This window comes from Balaenoptera ricei, chromosome 21, assembly GCF_028023285.1.
Source record: "Balaenoptera ricei isolate mBalRic1 chromosome 21, mBalRic1.hap2, whole genome shotgun sequence".
Taxonomy (NCBI): Eukaryota; Metazoa; Chordata; class Mammalia; order Artiodactyla; family Balaenopteridae; genus Balaenoptera; species Balaenoptera ricei.
In genome coordinates, this window is record NC_082659.1 from 34,360,269 (window position 1) to 34,373,342 (window position 13,074).

Below are 13,074 nucleotides of genomic sequence, written 5' to 3' on the forward strand. Positions count from 1 at the left end.
TTGGGCATCAAGTTAGGTGAAGAGAACCCACATGCACACACGAGGCTCCACAGAGCAGGGGTGAGCATTGCACGTTAGGGCGACAATCACCCCTCGGCCCCTCTGCCTTGGTGAGAAGGCTGGAGTGGGACACGTGTAGATCCTTGAAATTACTTCAAAAAGCTTCATCCTTCCCCCCTCAGAGCCCCTGATGAAGGCAGCAGCAGGCTTCGCACACACACGTTCACAGAGCCCAGCGGAGGGAGGCAGGGTTGACAATGTGACTTTCTCACCTCCCCAGCCAACTCTCACTGTGGGGCTTGTGGTTGGCTTTTTATGCGAGGGGGGTTATGTACTGTGTTGTGTTAGTTGTTAATTAATTGGGGTTCAAACTAGCTGCTTAATAAATAAGCAAATAAGAACATTCCCCAGAATGACTGAAATTTGTTGGATTTATTTCTTTCTAAAGTTTGTACATTTACATATATCATATACATATTTTAAACCCTTCACTATTTTGCATGATTTCTATTACATAAAAACCATTTAAATGCAATAAATTTTGTTGCTGTAAAACAACAAATTATCCCCAACTTATAAAAACACAGGAACAGTTATATTCATGAGCATTTACACAGTAGAGAAACGTACTCTATACATCACAGCTTCTATACACATCAGGTGACTCACTGGTCTGCACGCTTAGCTTTCCTTCAACAACGGTGAGATAGGGTAATATTTATATACAACCATTTTAATAAAAAATAAAGCGATCGTAAAATGTAAACTTAATTTTCAAAATATTCTTTAAACACTTTAACAATATCCACATAAATTACTGTTCCATTCAAAAGATGACCACCATAAATCCCGTGATCCTCTAGGAGACAGCATTTCTCGAGCCTGGTGGGCGAGGAGGAACAGGTTTCCTAAGGAGTCGGTGCCACGGGCTCACCCAAGTCGGCCAGTGCTGCCAGTCTGGCCACTGAAAAGGAGTAGGCTGCTATCTTATCACTAATTACTTTCACGATTTCAGGGACGTATGGCACCGGGACTACAATGGAACTGAAGTGACTGGTGGAGAAAGCTCTGAAGGTAAGGGACTGACCCACTCTGCCAATTAGTTTGAACCCCAGTAAACATAACCCAGTTAATAGGTTGGAAAAGTTCGAAGCTCGTTTTATATTAAAGGATACAAACCTCTGCCCTCTGCCTGCCCTACAGCAATCAAGGCTGCGGTTCCAGCTCTCCACTGCGTCAACTTCTGCTCTAGAAACAGGCTCCGAAGCCGGGGCGGGGGGGCGGGGGGGGGAGAAGAAATGCAGGGAGGCACCGAGGCCTCTGCCCAGCAGGGCTCATGGGGCCTGGGGAGAACCGCGCGGCAGCGGGCTGCGTCCCTTAACGCTTCCGCGGAAGCGAAACCTTATCCATTTCCAGAAATCCGGTGCAAAGGCAAAGAGATCGTCCATCCCCGGTTACAGTTCAACCTGCCATCTTGTTTCTTGCAAAGGCAACATATACGGTCTTGGCTTCAGTCGGAGAATTGTTTAATACCTTTGTCAAGCGTCACTGCAGTGACTCGGTCACCCTCAGCAGGGTCAGCCCATGAGGACAGCTGGATCCCTGCAGCCAGGGAAGGAGCACATGGACCAACCCGGGGCTCCTAGGAGCCCAGGAGGAGGGCGGCTGGGAGGAGCCCCTCTTTGCAGAGAGGTGGATGCTGGCCTCTGAGGTGGCGTCCCAGCGGGAGCCCAGGCCCACAGTGGGTCCTGAACTGAGCTTGTGCCTGGGGCTCCCCGGGGGGCGCTCGGGGAAACGGTAAGGGGAACTCCAAAATTCTCCCTAGTAACCAGCATTTTCAGGAATTGACAATAAGGTGCTTATTTTTATAGCACTATTCGTGAAAGCTGAGCCTCCACCCTGCGAAGGGAAACCCATCGTGGCCAGGCTCCTCCCCTTTCCAGCCCCACCACCAGCTCAGAGGGGAGGCTGGCGGGGGGGCGGGCTGTGCCCCCCCCCTTCCCCGTACTCCCTTCTCAAAGGAACCAACTAGAGAGCGAGCAGCAGCGCCACTGGGGACGATGGCCACGCCAGCCACTGCGGGACGCCGGGGAGCGAAGGTCCACCAGACAGGAGATGAGCGTCCCCCAACTGCCAGCCACCCGCCTCCCCTGCACAGCGTCTCAAGGTCAGATGCGGGGCTCCAGCTCCCGCCCGCCCGGGAGGGGCCTGCGGGCCGCTGTCACCTCGGTCCACACCTCTCGGACCACTCGGGTGCTCTGTGTCTCAAGTTTATGTCACTTAGGACGCTCGCTGTGTACACGTGTGCAAGTGCATGTACATACTGCCCAGGCTGCGCGTGCGCCAGATCTCTCGGAGCGGAGGACAGGCCACAGCACGTCTTCCTCAGCGGAAGGCAAGCGGCTCCCACACTCCCCACACCCCCACTTTGACTCTTGTTCCTGCAGCTTAAGAAAGGGTCCTAATGGCATTAAAAATCAATGAGCATGCATACTCTCCGCAGAGGAGATGTTATTATCCACGCCAAATGGTTACTTGGCTTTATATTAAAAGTCCAAACATTTCAAATGATTAAGCTCCAAAGTGAAACTTTTAAATTTTGCTACTCCTTTTGTATATGATTTCTGAGTCAAATGGACGCTTCTGCAGATCACTATAGTTCTTAGAAGGAAACACACTCTCGTGGAACAGAGACCCTGCTGCACAGCCACAGAGCCAGCTCACGGCGCGGTCGAAAACAGATGAGGAAATAGGATACACTGGCAAAAACGGTTTGAGACTGCAGAGTTAATTAAAAAAATGCAAGGGTAACCACCATCACTCCTGCAGCCTGGAGCCGGAGCTGAGCCTCCCAGCCCCCGACTCCCACCCTCTACACTGGACACGAGGAACGACAGGCAGTGTGCGTAGACGAATACACTGCGCTCAACCACTCACTCACACACACTCAGTTTTGCTTTAAATATACCAACATGCTGGCTAATAAAGTTCTAATCTCTAGTTATCTAATACTTATATACTGTAAGATAGGCAGTAAGCTCAGACAACTAAGGCCAGTGGCTCTTCTTTGGGGAGAGGCCGGAAAAGAGACTTAAGTATAAAAACACTAAAGTTTTAACCTGGCCCCATAGCCTGTCCTAAAATTCTTTTACCTGTGTCTAGATGCTAATTTGTGCAACCGCAGGCCTGGAGGGCAGTCCCAGATCTCCGGAAGCCCTGATCTACTGCAGGGCTGGCGATAGTTCTTTAAGGTGAAGAGGATAAGGACGCAGTGCTAGGAGGGTGGTTTGAGCTGCTGTAAAACAGACACAGGTACATAAATGATACGCTGGGCACTTAGCTAATTCTTCTGAAAGCTCTATTTTTCTGGACTAATTACAACAATAAAGAACGTGTGCTTTAAAGCATCACATTTTGTAATAAGCCCCAAATTGTCAGTTTGACTTTATGTTTAAGTGCTCTTAATACTGAAGTTGCTAAGACTGCACAGGTTGCCTGTGTTTTTTTTTTTTTTTTTTTTTCCCTTTCTTTCTGTATATTTCAAATTATAATGAGCTACAGCCCCACCCTGGGTATTGTACACAGGACACTGAAATAGTTTAACAAAGTTAGTTCAGAGCCATTTTTGCTCTGGTGATTCAAAGCTCACAGACGAAACTTTCTAGCATAAAATCTTATCATTAAAAAAATTAATCAAAATATCATTTGAATTTAAGTTTAATAAAACAGTACCACTGTATAGACTCTCAAAAACGGCATTATATATTCAGTCCTATGAGGTTTTTACTTGCTTTTCATATCACACTGGTTAAGGACAAAAATAAATTTGATGTACATATACCGTATACTGATGTACAATCTACACGTTGATACATATAGATACATACAACTATAAATACCCACAACTACGACATTGGCAGGTGACAGAAGGCATACTCTTTGATGCCTGACATACTATCAATATTCTCCAAAAGCCTGCAACACTACAGATACACACGTAAATTACAAAGGATGAGCCAAAGAGACCTAAGAAAACCTACTGTATATACAACTACTTAACTTGCGATATTTTCTTGCTGTTGCAGTCAAGTCCACAGACTGTCATGCAGATTCACATCTTTACTGGCACTCTCTCTCTGAAGACATTCTCTCTGCAGGCACTGGCCACTCACTGTCCTAGGCAGAGGCTGCCCGCTCTGGCTTTGGGTACTCTGGGCACAAAAGGAAAATGGCAATGGCTTTGGACCTTGGTCCTCCTTTTGAGAGTGAGACACTGAAAAGAGAGCAGAAGCGGTGACAAAGCACCTTTCATCACTGTTGGGTTATTCTGTGTGAGCTACTGGTCTCTGAAGTCCTCTGGGTAACTTGGTACTATAAGATGTCCAAGGCCAATGGAGACACCTGTTGCCCGGGGCGGGCAGTTGGCCTGGGAGAAGAGACAGCCAGAAAGCTTTGGAACCAGGAAGGCCCAGAGGCTCAGCTCCTTACAAAAGCCAATCTTCTGTCAGAGTAACTCAGACGCTCTGCGAGAAAAGCAGGTGCCAGTTAAGCCCAAGTCACACTAGGCATTAACCAGGCTCTCCTGTGAACAAGTCCTGGGAGCCCCTTTGATTCCTGTTTAACAGCGTTAATCTTACAATCGCAAAACTCCTGACAATTGAAAAGTGAAGGGATCAGGAGGTTGTCCATTGTTGCAGCTAAGGAAGGTGGCTCCCGACCTGCTGAACCCGTGGCCCAGTCCACAAGAGCTACACTACAGAGCTTTGGACCACAAGGCTGAGAATGCCCTGTGAACTTGGCCTTAAAAAAGCTTAACGGGTGACTACAAGGAAAAGTGCCAAAGAATCAAATTCCAGTGACCACTATCTATACCCAAGAAAGTGTTCAAAGTAAGACAATGGAGAAACTTCTTTAAGGTCAATTTTCTTCCAATTGTCTATGATTAGGGATAAAGGCAGAGAAGAGGTGCAGCTCGAGGCCAAAGCAAGCCCTGCCCTACCTAAGAATGTCTTCCCCGGCTCTTTCTGTGCTGGAAGGACAACAGGCCGGGCCGGCAGGAGGCTCCTTCCCTGCTGGGTATGTAAACCCCTCTCCAGCCTCAGGGGTTCTGTGCTTTGGCCACAGGGTGAAACACGAACACAAGAGACCAACCCTAGATTGGCCTTGGAGAGCCAGCCAATTTTTCTCTCCCAGAATTAACTCCCTCACGTCACTTCTGACCAGGAAACACTCATCTTTGGAATAAGGATCACAGCCGCAGAAGCACAGACGGTCCTGCACAGGTGCTCTCCATCCTCTTTACGCAAGAGCAACAGAAAAGGTTCACACGGTCCAGGACTGCAGTCCCCCAGACGACTCTCCACGCGAGGCAATTAAAATGTGCAGAAGTGTTGCTTGGTTTAATCAGGCATTACTAAGAGTCAGCAAATGATGTCTGTAAAAGGCAAACTTCAAATAATGTCTATGGCTGGCAATAAAATAAGGACTCTTGCATGCTAGTAATTAGGTTTCGATTGCTAACAAGGAATTCCTGACCCCTCCCTGTAAATGTCAACATGTGAGGTGGGGGAACACACCCTGAGCCACTTCGGTTCCGCACACGGCTGCTTCTATGGACAATTCGGCAACAAGACTGTCACCAAGGTATTTTGATGACTCTCAAGATCTTCTATACTAAAAATTAATATTAGGTCTATTTCTGCGAAGAGGAATAATAACTTATTAGATGGAGAGAGATCGCAAGGCTCCCGGTACTGAGGGATGGTGAGGGATGGGGGGCAGTACCTTCAGAAGGGAAGGAGGGGGCTCCCCTGTACCGTGAACTGGGTGGCAGGCGTGGAGGAAGTGTGAAGGGGAAGGTCTTCAGTCATGTCTCCTGACTAGACCCCACGGGAAAGAAATGATCACCAAGGAGACCCTGCTTGGCTATGGGCAAGGCTCTCAGGATCCTGTCACAGGAGGCGCCTTGTCTCCTACAGGATAAGCTCTTGGCCTGCGAGGGGCACTGGCACCAGACAGTCCACAGGCCTCAGGGGGAGGTGTTCTCAGCCCATCCCCTAACAACGGCAGTCTGGGATCCTGGCTCACAAAGTAACCTTTGCAGTTGTTTTTCAAGATAAACTATGGGAACACAGTGTATACCACGGCTTCAAAAGTGCCCTTCTCATCTGTCTCTCTGTTAGCATATCCAGACGTTCTTGGAGAGAACATTAGTGAGTCACACAGTGAGCACAATGCCGTCGTGGTGCTGAGGCTGACCGGGCATTTCAGAGCTGCTCGAGTGTCTAAACACTGCAGCAAGGTACCATTCCATGTCTGGTACAGACTCTAAGTGACACACACGGAGACATTCGACATACACAGACACACACATACTGGGAGCACACACATTCAAGCCAGTCAGGGATGTTGATTTTTCTTTAGTTATTGAAGCTCAGAGATGATATGGTCTAGGTACCTCTCTCCCCTCTGCTTAGGATAAAGATCTAGGCAGAAAGCACACACACTGATGATTCAGATTCTAGGAAGAAACACTATTCCCTTGTAGAAACCTTGGATTCAGTCAGAAGCTACAAAGAAAGAATCAGGTACATGGGCCATGTTGGTAACTACCCTGTTTGTTTCTAGGTCTTGAAACAAATTTAGTCACTGCCTTTACCTAATAAACAAGATAGAGGGTTAGAGGGAGTTTTTCAAATGTGTGGCAGAAACACCACAAAGCAAGCAGCTACAACCTTAGGGAGGGGTTTCTCTTTTCTGGGCACCAGCAAGTATGGGCATTTCTACAGCTGAAGGAAGTGCATGTTAATAAATAGTCCTGTATAAATGCTGGTGCATCAGAACAAAATACCACTAGAAAGTAGCATGGTTCAGGAGCAGGTTTGCTCTAATTCCCCAGAGCCATGCTATCCACGCAGGGTCCCTGAGCCTCTGGCCACACAGCACCTTACCTAGTAAACCGAGCAGAAAAGAGCAAATCTCTGGGGGAGAGAAAAGAGCGTTCAAAGTAATTCCATTCGCTCTGAACTTGTGGAGATTCTAGGTTTAAGGATCACAAAGTTTTCAGGTTCCAAAATCAGAAAGTTCTAACTCACAGTGGGCTCAATTTTCACTCCTTTCTCCTCCTCAGTAAGAGAATGTTCTGTTTATCACCCTGAATTTCAAAGGGACTGTCCCTGGAATAAGCTTATGACTGCTCTGAGCAGATACAAAGAAATGATTGAGAATCAAGGATTTATTTTAGGGGACAGTTCAGTGCAGCAGGGTGAAGCGGCTTCACAGAGACAGAGACAAGAACAGACTAAGGGACTCTGTGTTTGTCACCAGGAGATTCCTCAGTTTTCCAGCCATAATTCCTTCAGATTTTATTCCTTTCAGATTTATTGTAAAGAATCAACATTCTATTGCCAAACAACTATAGGGAAAAACAACTTTTTCCTTCCTTATTTTGCTTTGTTAAGGAAAGAATGAAAGGGGCTCCATTTTGATATTATTTTGTTAGGAAGACCCCAAATTCTTACAACCAGGAGACAACACCATGCCTATATATATAAAAGACCCTAATTCCCGGATGGCAGGGTATCCTCCACAGACGGCTCTGGATTCCTTGTCTAGACCCTGCGGGAGTGAGGTAACAATTTCCTGCAGATCAAAAACACAGCTCGTTGCTGCAGCCCCCGAGTCCATTGTTGCCACTATCCTTTAGAAAACAAAATGAACTTGGGGCCACCTTGCCTCCGCCTTCAAAAGACGCCACTTCCTCCTTCCTTGCTTGGCTGAAATGGAATCTACACTTCAAGCGACCTAATGTGCTTCTTAAATTCCCCAGTCCTGAGGTCCTTGCCCGCCTCTACCCCCACCAGCAGGGCCGGACTCAACACTAAGCGCTCGGATGCGTGAGGCCTCACAGGGGAGTGGCACCTCCCGTGACTGTAACTCTTAACTGAACTTCTGCGAGCGCGAGCGCTGGATTCCACCTCTGTGACTGGGCAAGATTTCACATGAAAAGGCTTATATTAGCTCCGGCTAGAATTTTCTAAACTACAAAGTTTGTCCAGTTAAGTGTTTCACAATGGATTAAATCTTTAACCTTTAAAAAAAAGTGTAACAGCTGATTTGAGAACACACAAAACAACTGAGCAGAGTGCAAATGAGAGAACCCTGAGGGAGAAGCGATACATAATCCGTTCTGAAATCATGATCCCCTCCCCTCACAAAAGGTGCATTAGTTATCAGGTAGCAGAAATCATCAAAGCAAAGAAATCAAGAGCAAAGAGACAATCTGTACAGAAACTAACAAAAATATACAATAGGAAAGGTTACTAATGCACCATTTAGTCACAGACTTTTTTTTAAATATATTCACGGATTCACCAGAAAGATCTTGAAAAACTCTATTTTGCTCCACGACCAGCACTTCCTGGCCGCAGATGGATTCTAAGTGACTTTTTGCTTAATGCTTGGAGTTTCAGGTCGGTGGTCTTTCCTCTCCGACACGTTTCTCTTGACCTTGGCGGTGACCGGAGATGCATCTGGGTTCAGCGAGGGGCTGGAGTGCGACTTCTTCAGGCCCGCGGCGCCCCCTCCACCGCTGCTACTCAGCAGCTCCAGGCCCCCCTCTTTCAGAAGGCGGACATACATCTCATAGCGGGTTTTCTGCGGGGAGTCAGAGAAGAGGGGTCAGTACACTGTCACAGGCCCACGGCGCAAGGCGCCAGCGAGCTCACTTCCCGAAGGGCAGGGCTGGCAGCTCAGGAGGCTGACTGATGGTTCATCGATTCGGTAAGAGATAAAGATAGAACCTCAGTTCTCCTTTGTTCTGCATTCTGCAGGAATGGCTATGAGAGGGAGGAAGCCTGCTTCCTGAACACTCAGCACAAGAAAGTGTGAGTTGGAAGAGCTGCGGCCTCTGGTTTTGGGGACCAGATGGCTCTCAGGCTCAGGCCTGCAGCCACTGGGGCCGCCCCACAAGGTCGTGGCCGAGGCCTCCCCTGAACCTGGCTGGGGTGCGGTTCTTTACTCCCAACTTGAGGAAGCAGTTGGTGGTGAACCTATACTCCTGTCCCCTACGGGCCCACTAACACTTCCTACAAGCTGCTCTGGGTTTCCTGCTACGGCTTTTCTGCTAGGATTACCAGCTTCTCAGAGTACTATGGTTTCTTGCAAAGCTTCAAATTATTTCCTGATGCTGTTCTTCATTCTACACAATTTTTTTCATCAACTGTTCATTGAGTGTCTACTATGTTTTAAACGGCTCCTTGATTTTCTTGTCTCTGGGTATCTTTTTCTAAGAATAATTGAGAAGAACACTGCAGAGATTTTTTTCTCTAACCTTTATTGGTGCTGCTTTTCTTTTCTTAAGTTTGTATCTGAGTCACTACATAGAGCTATTGTGTACATAGTACAAATTACAGAAGGGTCTCAGATTCTCGATTTGATAGATTCTAGTCAAAATAAGTCTCTCATCATACTGCTTCCACACATGAAGGATCTGTAGAAGGCCTAAAGTATTTTCTTTCCAAGCAAAAGAACAGCTCAGTTATAAATTGTCCCAACAAAGGCAGCAAAGTCTTTTATAACTCTAAGTCTTTTAGGGATTTTTCTGGTCAAATTGAGATTTTATATATCTGTTTTAAGTTAATAATTATGAAGCTGAAGCTACTTGAAGCCACTCTTACAAGTTGTTTTGTTCAAAAGTAAGGAAACGCTGCTAGTCATTAAGCTTGCTCTGGTTTTGGTCAGTAGCCATGTTGAGGTGCCAAGCTTTGGTTGACAATGATTACATTAATGGGGTGCCCACAGGCTAACTTGAGGGCATTAACACAAGAATCATATACAATTGGTACGCTATTATCCCTGTTTTACAGTAAAGGAAATAGAGGCAGAGATAAGTCCAAGATAGTAAAGAAGTGAAGCTGGGATTTGGACTCTAGAACCCACACTCTTAAGCTGCATTTCCTTCCTGGGTATGAAAATATATGCAGGAATGTGTATTTTAGGATGACAGCTCTGAGAGACTCTGTAGGTTTGGCCATCAAAAGCCATTTTCAACTCCCCTCTTCTCCTATGTCCCTCCCACTGTTGATAAAACCAAATACTTACTTTCCCAGACACTCTTGCAGCTAAGATGGGCTGTGTGATATTTTGGCCACTGAGATATAAGGAGAACTCTCCTGGGGGGCTTCTGCGAAAGCGATTTTGCTTTCTGATGAAAGGGGCAGGCTTGAGAGGAGAAGCCACTGGTGCCAGCCCCTCACTCTTATTCCTTCCTTGACATGGATGTGATTCCTAAAGCTGTAACCCTGTGACATGAGGCAGCAGGCATGAAGGCAAAAGGACAACATGCTAGGCCTGAGGGGAAATGGAAAGGCAGAAAGAGCCCGGGTTCTTGATGACACAATGAGCTGGATCCAACTCTCAAAGTCCTTACTACCTCTGACTGTCTTGTTTAGTATGAATAATAAATACCCTTTGGGGTTAAGCCACTGTTAATCAGGTAATGGTTTTTTCTGCCACATTTTTTTCTTCTAGTTTCTTTTGAGATATAATTGACACACAGCACTGTATAAGTTTAAGGTATACAGCACAGTGATTTGATTTATATACATCATGAAAGAATGATCACAAAAAGTTTAGTGAACATCCATCATTTCATATAGATACAAAACTAAAGAAATCAAAGAAATTTTTTTTTCCTTGTGATGAGAACTCAGGATTTACTTTCCTAATGACTTTCATATATAACATACAGCAGTGCTAATTATATTTATCATGTGTTTCATTACACCCCTAGTACTTATTTATCTTATAACTGGCCGTTTGTACCTTTTGACTGCCTTCATCCAATTTCCCCCTCCAAACTGGCAGCCAGAATTCTATTCTCTTTTTCTGTGAGTCTGTTTATTCGTTTGTTTCTTTTTGATGTATAATTGACCTACAGCACTATGTTAGTTCCTATTACACAACATAGTGATTCAACATTTCTATACATTTCAAAATGATCACCATGATAAGTCTAGTTACCAACTGTCACCACTCAAAGATATCACATAGTTATTGGCTATATTCCCCATACCCTTGACTCATTTATTTTGCAACTGGAAGTCTGTGTCTCTTAATCTCCCTCACCTATTTCTCTCCTCACCCTACACCTCTCCCCTCTGGCAACCACCTGTTTGTTCTCTGTATCTATGACTCTGTTTCTGTTATTATGTTTGTTCATCTGTTTTGTTTTTAATAGATTACACGTATAAGTGAAGTCATATTGTATTTGTCTTTCTCGGACTTATTTCATGAAACATAACACCCTCTAGGTCCATTCATGTTGTCACACGTGGTAAGATTTCATTCTTTTTTATGACTGAGTGGTATTCAATTGTATATATACCACATCTTCTTTATCCATTCATCTGTTGGTGGACACTTATGCTGCTTCCATATCTTGGCAATTGTAAATAATACTGCTATAAACATTGGGTGCATTATCTTTTTGAATTAGTGTCTTCATTTTCTTTGGATATATACACAGAAGGGGAATTGCCGATCACATGGTAGTTCTGTTTTTAGTTTTTTGAGGGACTGCCATACTGTCTTCCACAGTGGCTGCACCAATTTTATTTTTAACTGAAGTAGAGTTGACTTACAATGTTGTGTTAGTTTCAGGTGTATAGCAAAGTGATTCAGTTTTATATAAATCTGAAAAAGAATATATATATTCTTTTATAGGTTATTGCAAGATACTGGATATAGTTCCCTGTGCTATTATACAGTAAGTAGGTCCTTGTTGTTTATCTATTTTATATATAGTAGTGTGTATCTGTTAAACCCAAACTCCTAATTTATCCCTCCCCGGTGGCTGCACCAATTTACAATCCCACCAACACTGTAGGGGGGTTCCCTTTTCTCCACAGTCTCGCCAACATTTGTTATTTGTGTTCTTTTTGATGATAGCCATTCTGACAGGTGTGAGGTGATATCTCACTGTGGTTTCGATTTGCATTTCCCTGATGATTAGCGATGTTGAGCACCTTTTCATGTGCCTCAGGTACTGTTCATTGCAGATGAAAGCATCACTAATTGATACACATTCCAATTTTAGTAAAGAAGTAACAAAGGAATAAAATACTAATCTTTTCTCAGAAAGCTATCAATACATAAGGGTTTAATAAGGGCATATGCTAATAAAAAATATGCCATCAGTATTACACAGTGGTCTATGCATCAGTGAAATCTAAAGTCATATTCATTCTAGGGATTTAGAGACTTAATCTGTCTGTAAACTGCCTTGGTGGCAAGATTAAAATGCAGGAAAGAACTGCATTTTAATATGAATAAGGTTTAGTAAAATGATCTAAAGACAGTTTAAAAATACATTCAGAAAAATCAATGTGAGGCATACTATTTCATAAAACTAGGGCACTTATACAATAAAAGGGATATGAAGGACAATTTTTTGAGATGACTTGAAAGGGGACAAAAGGAGAAAAGGTGACTGGGCCATTTTCTACTAGCTTTTGAAGAAACTGACATTATTGGGAAAATTCACCGAAAAAATGCATAAAGAAAAGCAATTTCATCCACTCATTTTACAGCTCCAGCTGCAAAGCTGTTGCCCCCATAAATTACATCAGTGTGTCAATCAACAAACAAAAGGCAGAGTACAGAGGAGGGGCAGTACATGAATCATCAGATGAGAAGAAAAGACAAAGCAAAGCAAAGGGTGAAAGGGGGCTGGCAACCAGGACTGCTCAGATGTTGAGAGAAATAAGGAAAAAAACAATGTGGGTTTGTTTAGGAACTTCCAATGGCTGTGCTCTATTTCTGAGTTAAAAGGGCTTACAGGGACAGAGGCTACTAAACCCAGTAATACAGCTTTGCTTTCTACCATTCTCTGTGGCCAAGCCAAATTCCTCTGTAAAATATTTTAGGAAAGCTTATCTTTCATCTCAGGACTCTTCAGGACTACTGGAAGGACTGCGATCTACATTCTTCCGGGACTACAGACGCACCAAATTTGTAAACCTCTATCCAGAGGCTTTGGGGCCAAAAAAAGATTGCCTCTGAGCAAAGACAGGC

At 44.7% G+C, this 13,074-nt stretch overlaps 1 protein-coding gene across 11 annotated transcripts in view; it reads right to left on the bottom strand.

Annotated features, from left to right (window-relative positions):
* Nucleotides 1-13,074, bottom strand: part of PSD3 (pleckstrin and Sec7 domain containing 3) — a 585,012-nt gene that overhangs the window by 99,202 nt on the left and 472,736 nt on the right. For 10 of the 11 annotated variants that reach the window (XM_059909725.1, XM_059909723.1, XM_059909730.1 and 7 more), the window contains one exon: nt 491-8,655. The exons of the other annotated variant lie outside the window; for it this stretch is intronic. In XM_059909725.1, coding sequence (XP_059765708.1) covers nt 8,437-8,655 — 219 coding nt within the window. In that variant the 3' untranslated portion in view covers nt 491-8,436. Of the gene's footprint in view, nt 1-490; nt 8,656-13,074 lie in introns of those variants that run through there. 11 annotated transcript variants of the gene reach the window in all.